Source organism: Triticum aestivum, chromosome 2A (assembly GCF_018294505.1).
Source record: "Triticum aestivum cultivar Chinese Spring chromosome 2A, IWGSC CS RefSeq v2.1, whole genome shotgun sequence".
Taxonomy (NCBI): Eukaryota; Viridiplantae; Streptophyta; class Magnoliopsida; order Poales; family Poaceae; genus Triticum; species Triticum aestivum.
In genome coordinates, this window is record NC_057797.1 from 126,619,842 (window position 1) to 126,628,928 (window position 9,087).

The 9,087-nt window shown below is 43.6% G+C and overlaps 1 protein-coding gene across 1 annotated transcript; it reads right to left on the minus strand.

The window, feature by feature from the left end:
- Positions 1-756: 756 nt before the first annotated feature.
- Positions 757-8,864, minus strand: LOC123187947 (COP1-interacting protein 7). Its single transcript, XM_044599954.1, has 10 exons — positions 8,557-8,864; positions 8,281-8,460; positions 8,071-8,176; positions 7,960-7,990; positions 7,560-7,593; positions 6,676-6,828; positions 3,930-5,982; positions 2,359-3,649; positions 1,400-1,483; positions 757-1,235 (listed from the first exon to the last, which is right to left on the minus strand). Exons 1-10 carry the CDS (start codon positions 8,613-8,615, stop codon positions 1,171-1,173), a joined length of 4,056 nt encoding a protein of 1,351 aa, XP_044455889.1. The 5' UTR covers positions 8,616-8,864; the 3' UTR covers positions 757-1,170.
- Positions 8,865-9,087: the final 223 nt, after the last annotated feature.

The following is a 9,087-nucleotide window of genomic DNA, read 5'->3' on the forward strand; positions in this document are numbered from 1 at the left end:
CCATCAAGTTTTCTCTGCTCGAATGCAAAGTCAAAAGTGGGCTGAATGCAGTTACGGGAGATATACGATTGGTGTGCATGGACAGTGGCAGGATGTAGCACGAGCCATGCCATGATCTATCTACAGAGTCCATGACATGCCTCTACATGCGCTAGGTCGGGGCTTACACTAGTTGCTAGTACGTGGAACGTGGGAGCCTACACACACAGTAGCCACACGCAACTGCTACACCCGAGTGGTGTAAACTTGTAACGCATGCACATGGATCCTGTTTGCAAATTGACTGTCCTTGCACTTTCCGTCCAGATGCAAAAAGCATTTCCCCTATGGTTGTGATTTGTAAGTAATAACTAAATATTTGCACAAGAAATACACCATCAAAGACTGAACCTGGGGGAGTATATCTGAACCGAGAATCCCGTCACAATTTTGATGGAGATGTGGTCTTTTGAAAGAGCACGGACTGGACAAAGGGCATTGATTATGCCTCTTATTTACAAGTTCTTGGTTGAGAACCATGGAAGAAGAGCAGAGCAATTCACCCCTTTCTGATTCAGGAAGCCATGGGGAGTTTGCATGTCAGCAGAGGATACAACTCGTTTACATGTTTTAAATCCAAGAATTCTGACACGAATTTGGCCCCAAATATTCCAAATTAACTAATACATAACATATGGTTCAGAAAATAAGAAGACTTTACACAGAAGGGGCCCCATTATGCATCACATGTCGCCTGTACAGGAAATGCTCCAGCAATATGTAAAAAGGCATATGTATATGGAATAAAATGGTATGATCTACTGAACAATACACAGCTTTGAAATGGATTTGTGATATGTGTGTGAACGACGAAACAAATGGAGTGGGAGATACAAGCATATCACAAAAATAATAAAAAATAATACAGTGTCTCTGGGCCAAGTGGAAAAATTGCAACAACAAAAATCTAGAAGTACAACTCTACACGAGATGAAAAAAAGATAAGGAAAAAGAATTAGCAAACAACAACAGTGGACACGCTTAACTGGCAGCTTATAAGAATGACCATAGATACAGGATATGTATTTATATATGACAAGCTAGCAGTGTCCGCGTACCATCCGTGAAAATTTGATATCTTTACCTAGTTCCAGAAGAAACTTTATACAATCCAGCACTGGTGCTTGAGGGTCACCTTAGCCTAGCATCGCCTCCTTTGCTCCGGAATGTCGACAGGGAGAAGAATGAACGTGGTGCTGCAATTTTGGCGTGAAGATAGTTTTAGACTTTTGGTTAAGATTACCAATGACAGAACAGGTAACACTAATTATTGATAAAGATGAACAGTCACCTTCACGGGTTACGTTCTAATTGAGCAGCTTAACATAAGAACATACTACATGTCTAGACGTTTGTATACCTTTAATTGAGCTACCAGTCAGTTGATCCTCCCTCAGTCTAAAATTTGCAGGGGGGTTTGGAATGGAGCTGCGCAGCGATTGTTCTGCAAATTCAGATCTTAAGTAACCGGTATATGCAGGGAAAGAAATGAAGAGCAAAATAAAACAGTAACTGAAGCCTGAAAGGCACGTACAGCTTAAGACTCAAAAGTCAGAAGTCTAAGCAAATATCCACTGATGTAAATGTATCATTCCCATGCACAAAACTCTGTCAATACTGCATGCACATGATCTAGGAAAGCCCTATTTTTGGATTCTAGTTTTGGGTCCACCCATGTCACTGAGAAGCAGAACTTCATCCCATATGTCAGTATCATAAAGAAAATAGGGAGTTGGAATTGGGGAGAACATAAATATGATCAGTGCAAAGAGGTGGGTGAAGGAGGGGATTTAATATTTGTCACCAAAAAAACTGTGCTGCAAACGATACATTCATGTCAAGAGATAGAAGCAATTGATTCCAAGGTTAGTATATGTAACATGTAAAGAGAGGATATTAGCTTGTCAGCAAGGATAAAGTAACTCATTCACCGTCACTTTAATTTATCTGGTTATAATACTGAATCCAACATCAGAAGTTCTTAAATAAGCTGAAGATAGTGTGAGTCAACTTGCACACAAATAGTTTGACTTCACACAAAGTGTCATTTGCTTTTATCTGGAAACATGAAGGACCCTGAAAGACACATGTACTAAAATGAAGGCTTGCCCTATTGGTTTTATTCTGATCTAAGTATGGAAAGAAGCGTTGGAAAGTATGAGTTGTTGCCAATAAAAGGTGGGTCTAGTTGTCATGGGGGACAAGCATAATCTAGGTCAGGACACTATACTTCAAATGGGTTAAAGCATACAATGCAATAAATACTCGAAGATATGATACTTGAAATAGCATGCATAGAGGATTATACAAAGAAAATACCTTGTTCAGTCAAAACCTCGTTCTCAACAAAACCATCATATGAAGAAAGATAGCCCATTCTTGACTTTCTGAAATCATCAGAGGATCCTATTGCCAGATCCCGGCCATCTTCCATATCATCATCACATTCTGAGGCAGTTGAAGCAGAAACCCAGTCATTCACTAAACCATCACCCCTATTCTTCCTCCCAAATTTCAGCAGCTTCTTAAACCCTTTTGGGACATCTTTACGTGGCTGTTGAGATGCATTGGCACCACCAAAAGGCATCTGAGCGCTGCCCCACTTTTTTCTCATCCGGGAAACATCAGCATCTGTTATTTGATCCAGCGAATGAGAGTTCCACGGTGATGGACTGCCGGTTGGTGAATCGACAAAAGCATCACCATCCGAGGTATCATTTGCATAAGGCAATAGGTGTGGATGACGCGAGCTCCAGGGGGCTGGTAATTCACCAGGTAAATCATGCATGTTTCCTGCAAAAGCATTAAACTTGGTACTGGATGCCTCCCTTGGAAAAGAAACATCGCCATTTTCTGATCCTGGATCGTCTGAATTTCCAAAATCCTGACTCAGTTTTGGAGTCTCACTGTCTGAATCAGCAGGAAAATCACTTTCCCTGAGATTCTCTTCAATGCTTTCGTATTCTTCATCTTTGGCATCATCTGGGGAATCCTCTTGCTGATCTGGAAAATCATCATCTTCATCCTGTAAGACACTTGCAAACATTGGTTGTCGAAATCCGGTTATACCGACAACTGGGAGAGTCCCATTGTCTTTCCTAACAAAAGACTTCGGTGCGCCAGATTTATGGGTGTTACTAGAAATTCCTGAGGGAGCCCAGTTGTAAATATCCTTGTTCACTGATGAAGTGTCCCTTAATTCACTAGCATTTAAGTTTTTTCTCATAGACTGTGACCCCCTTGATTGATCTTGATTCAAAATACTCTTTGACTCTTCAATTATGCTCTTACTACGGGAAAAACCTTTTGGCTGAGCCCTTGCAGTAGCTCTGCTATGACCAGCTGATGGCTTTGTATTTTCCTTTCTGAAGTCGGAGAAATTGGGAACTGACTGTGCAAGAGGATTTTCTGGTGGGTTCCTGCGATTTGCATAACCAGATCTTACAGCTCTTGACGAATGCTTATGTCCATGGACAGGAGCAACGGATTTCTTTTGTGTGTAAGCTACTTTGTTTGAAAAATGCTTCCTGGAATCAGCACTCCTGGAAGAACAATCACCAGATAGGTAATCACTGTTCATTTCATCTTCTACCAGGAAAGAATCTGCCCCCTGGAAAAGGCAAACATAACAAATTATTAACAAGCAAAATCCAGAAGTGCGCATTATTGCAAGTTGCAATATGTCAAATGATTGTAGCATTAATTCTACATCTATACTTGCTGAAAAACATACTTCCAGTACTTCGCAGAAAAATTGAACTAGCCTTTTACCTTTAGTAAAAAAAACAGAGTACAGCATTTGGGGTATAAGCTAGCATTACAAAATAACAGAATTTCTTAATTACTATTTTCTGTTGAAGTACAGAACTAATCCATGTAGAATCTAATACCTGATCCTTATTTCGTGAAACTGATTGCAAAGCAGATTGAGAGAATTTGGCCCGCATCTCAGCCTTGCTCCTTTCTAGACTTTCATGCATTGCCTTCAATATTGCTTCCTTCTCTTCTTTCTGCAGCTTCCAATCCTCCTTTAGTTTTGCATCCCTCTTCTGCATATATTGATCATAAAACTTTCCCCGTGACTCTTCTAGGCTAAGCATCCCAAGTTTTTCTGGTGTGCTGTTGTTATACCCTTCGTTGTCCACCATCTTCAGAAGCTCATTGGCATCAAAGTTGTTACTCTCCATCACAGTTTGTTTCGTACAAATCTTCTCTGGAAGAACCTGTGTAGGCTTTACCTCACTTAACCTAGGTGTGTCATCAACCTGTGCATCTGTAGACTTTCCTCTCCTGGAAGTGGTTAGCTTGTGTGCAGCAAATAGTTTCTCCAACTCATTGGCCTTCATTTGCAGTTCATCATGCCGATCTTGATTCCCCTTTGCCGGTTTCGTCACCCTAGTCTGCTCCAAGGGAATAGCATTTGCATCATTTACTGATTTAACTTTACCTCCCAGCAAACTCAATTCCTGCTCAGCATTAGATGATTGTCTGCTCAAATTTGATCCCTGGCGACTAGAATAATCCGATTGAGGCAGTATTTCAGACCCAACAGCAATCTTTCTCCGCACATCCTCTACCTTCCGTGGTAGACTTTTCCGCCGCGAGCTAGCATCATGAACTTCAGATTCTGTAGGGCCAGCTTCGTCCCTACCAGATGAACCCCTAACATTATTGCGAGAATTGGATGTGGCTTTTGATTTGAGATCGACACCACTTGACGTTTTCCCAACTGTTCGAAAGGATCGATCCTTCTTCACAACTGCATCTGCTCCAGCATGCATCTCTTTTGGACGAAGGCGAGAACCTCTACTATCTTTACGTCCAATCTGTTCACTTGCAACTGGTACTTCATGAGCAACAGGAGTTATTTCCTTATCTATCTGGACATGATCCTCTGACGATGGACTAGTTAAAGTATCATAATGTTTCGGGAAAGCTTCCTCAGCTGGCCTTGAAGATGTTTTTTGTCGGTTTTGAGTGGAAACATTTGAAGCAACATGCTCTGACAACCTTGTGTCACCTTGTCCTTGGTTAACTCCCTGCTCCTTGTCAAAGGACAACTCACTCTCAGTACTAGAGGCTATAGCCATGTCATCTCCCGAACAAGATCTAGTCTGCTTTTCAGGAGCCTCGGTAACAATGGCTGATAATGAGGGTGGAGATGTAGTATTAAAGGTTGAGGACGAAGAAGCATTTGTAGTGGTAGAATCCTTGGGCTTGTCACCATCCTTTTGACGTGACCAAGATTGAGATGTGTCTGGATTCTTCACCCCACTAGCATCCTTATCAGCTCTTACTTTTGAACTGGCCTCCAGATTGGCAGATGTTGGTGTCCCAGCTGGAGTTCCATTTTCACTTTTGTCATTAGAGCCACTGTTATCATTGTTACCCAGATCAATGCTCATGTCACTGACACTGCTCCACCTCCTTACCAACTTGTCCATGGACGCAACAGAAGGCACCCTGCGGTGCTCACCTTTCACTGGAACAACCTTAGCAGTACCTGCAGAGTTGCTGTTACCAGAAGTTGAAGTTTGCTCCTTTTGCTTATTCTCAAACATGCTTATTCTATCTTGCACACTCAAACGCCTCGAAAGCTCTTTAGCAGGAGCAGGAGGAGCATCAGTTTCGTTTTCTTGTTTATCTACTGTCTGCTGGATGGTTGGCTTAGATTGCTGTTCAGAGCTCGATCCTGATGGAACATCAACTGAATGTTGGTTGTTGCTTAATCTATCAGTATGCAGGACACTACCCCAACTTGTAGATCTATTGCTGGATCCACCGTGATCGGCCTGTGGCTCATCTATAGACATGTCTGAACTGCAGGAGTCACGAAGATCCCCATCTTCAAAGCTCTTCCAGTGTGATGAAGGTGCTGGGGATGCCTGAGGATTGATGTCTGGACGACGCTGGCAAAGTGACATATATTTGTTGCATGCTTCGCTGGATATAACAAGTTCAAGTTGTCATATGTATCTAAACACCATTCATCAAGAAAGACAACAAAGGAACAAAAAATAAACAACGACTGTGACAGAAGATATCATATCTCAATGCGCTCCAATTCAACATGACCCACCCTCCTAATTCCTAAGAGAACCTTCTCCTGCAAACTTTTCCCAATTTCCAGAATGATAACTTCAGGGTGCTTGAATTATTTCCTAAACTTGAGTTCTATTGTTTCTATACAACTTCCACCATCCAGCATCTCATTTTGTTAATTATGCCATGCTAATCCTCATAGAACTAAGTTTTTTTTTTGCGGGAGCATAGAACTAAGTTGACGTGTATTATAATGGCATTTGATAGAAACAGTCATAAACTTTCTCTTTACAGCTGCATGTTGTTTTATATCCTCAATTAGATCTGCTTGTTTGATGTCAAAAAGGATAACTTGAGCACATCAGTCTACTGCTGATGGGGGCTCACTTATGCTAAATCTGCACATCAACTTTTAGATATACCAAAGTAGTTGTTGCTGGTGGATTGTACCTTAATGTGCTTACTAGATAAGCTGTAGCTGTAATTTCGTTGGACTACTTAACACTGACCACCAAGACTTTCGAGTAATACCCATACGCCTATATGATTGTAAGTTTATAACTGAATTATGGGCTTGACAAGCTTCAATCATACCTCAGCCTGCTGGCACCAAAGTGGTCCGCAAAATGGAGAAGCTCAGAGACACTATCATGGTTGAACCCTGCAGATGATGCCCGGGCACAAGACGTGACAAGGTCTTGTTTAAGTGCACTTAAACGGACATCAATTGCTCTAAGAAGCTCCTTCCTGCACAAAAATAGCCAGGGCATAAATTATGGATAGTTAAGATATTTCAGGTTGCATTAAAAGGGTAAAACTGTAAATTACTTGATACCACGACACAGCCTACAGACAAAAATTATGTATTCAAGATGTCTTGTCTATCAAAAACTCACAGCACATTGCGTTGTCACATGAATGCATATCAATCATTCTAATTTAGTAAGAAGTAGATTGAGTCTTGTACATAAATAAACAAAGGTGTAACAAAAAAAATGATAACCACGGTCCTCCAGTCAATAACATTTCATTAAACTAATAACAATTAGTCCTTATATAAGCACCGTAGACCAATTAAAGGATGGCAGTTTGTTTCACTCAAAGCTCCCAAAAAAGGAAGACAGAAATATATCCACAAAAAGTGCACGAGATGTAATCACAGAATAAAATCGAATTAACCATCCAGGATAAAGAAACTAACTTCATACGGGCGTTATCGTCCACATGCTACAAGTATCTGCACTCTGAATTTTTGCGAAAGGTTATAGAAAGGAGCTAACACGATGGGAACATCATTTCCACAATAATCATATGGAGTATAAACCACAATGTGTGCAAGACTTGGCAAAAAAACTACAGTTAACGTGTTTCATCACAATATTAATCTACTTAACAAAGTACAAACTAATTGTGAATGAATCAATTTTATCTGGCAAACAAGGTAAATGAGCGGCAATTGAAATAAGAGATGGACTTACTTTGTAATGTCTGCAGCTGCTGCTGAGGCTTCAGCTGACAAGCAGAAGAAGAGTTTACATAATTATATCCAGAAGGCAGAAGCATCACATGCTTCCATACATGACAGTAATAATGTCACATTAATCTAACATGTTACCTTATTAATGGAGGTTCATGTTAATATGTGATGAATAATATAGACATGGTGGCATCAATGTATCTAGCATTAATCAAAGGTTCCTAAATTCTTAATGCAAGCCAATAATACAGTTGCCAATTCAACAAGAGAACAATCTCTTGCTACTGGATTTTATCAGCTCCCATTGAGTAACTCCAGTTAAGATGGACTGGGTTTCTCATGATGAACGAGTGTTAATGAACTGTATGAGGTATGAAAAGACTCAAGACATTAGGGCATACCAGCTGGACCCGAGGTAGCACCTACAGCAGTCTGCATAAAGAATTGCCAATTTTAGACAAATGCTACACTGCATAACATGCTGAAAGAACTGCTTGATAATTGATACTCACTCCCTGTGCCGCGTAAATCTTCCTAGCCCCTTCTAGCTGCGACATTTCTGCATCGAACGTATTCGCCATCTCCAGCACCTCCGGCGTGCTCACGAAGCGCACGAACCTTCAAGCACAAAGGAACCAGGCAAGCACCCATCAGAATCCAATCTCCTCGACAATCGACAGACCACCGACCCGAGCACCGCCGCATAAGCCACATCAGCAAACCTCTCGAGGGTGCCCTTGCTGAACCACGCGGCGCGCCGGTCCAGCTGCAGCCGGATGGCCGGCTGCGGCGGCTGGGCCGCCGCCTGCTCCTCCGCGGCGCGCAGGTGCGTCACGAACGGCTTCACCGACCCAGACGCGATCTTCTCCGTCCGCCCACTGCCGGACACCACGAGCTCGCACCTGCGCAGGCAGAGTCAGTCAGCCAGCCACCCTCAGCCCACGCGAAACCGCAACGGAAGGGCGAGGCATCCCCTCCCCAGTGCCCCGCTTCCTCACCTGGAGCGGCGGGGGGAGAGCTGGAAGAGCGCGTAGTCCAGCGGCGCGTCGGGCTCCATGGCAGCGCCGCCGTCGCCGGCGAGGTCGGATCTGGTGGATCGCGGACGAGACCCGCCCCCCGCCCCTCCGCCTCCGCCGGAGCCGCCCCCGGGTAAACGCCGGGGAGACGGCGAGCCGCGCAATGCAGCTCCCGCGGCGACGAGATCGCGCGCAGCGGCGGCGTGCTGCGGCGGCGGCCCGGATCTCGGCCGCGCGCGCCCGAATCCGATAACGTGCGCCCTGCTGCGCTGTGGGGGGAGGGAGCGGAGTGGAGGGGGAGAGGACTAGAGAGAGAGAGAGCTCTGCTGGTTTGGTGGAGCTGGAGACTGGTACTGCCCTACGCCCTCTCTCTCCTCCGTGAGAAATGCGGGAGGAAAAACGGACGAAGGTGAAACGGGAAACTTCCGGGGGTGTTTCGGGGAGATTAGCGGCCCTGATCTGGAGTTTCGGGGGAGCTTAGGCGTGATTAAGAGAGATTACGAGAGATTGTTG

Bases quoted from the DNA above. Each gene is read 5' to 3' on its own strand.
- LOC123187947 (XM_044599954.1), bottom strand. From the start codon at position 8,615: ATGGAGCCCGACGCGCCGCTGGACTACGCGCTCTTCCAGCTCTCCCCC. The intron at 7,594-7,959 runs GTATGCCCTAAT...TCTGCTTGTCAG, and splicing joins TGCTACCTCGGGTCCAGCTG to CTGAAGCCTCAGCAGCAGCT. The intron at 5,983-6,675 runs GTATGATTGAAG...TGTTATATCCAG, and splicing joins TTTGGTGCCAGCAGGCTGAG to CGAAGCATGCAACAAATATA.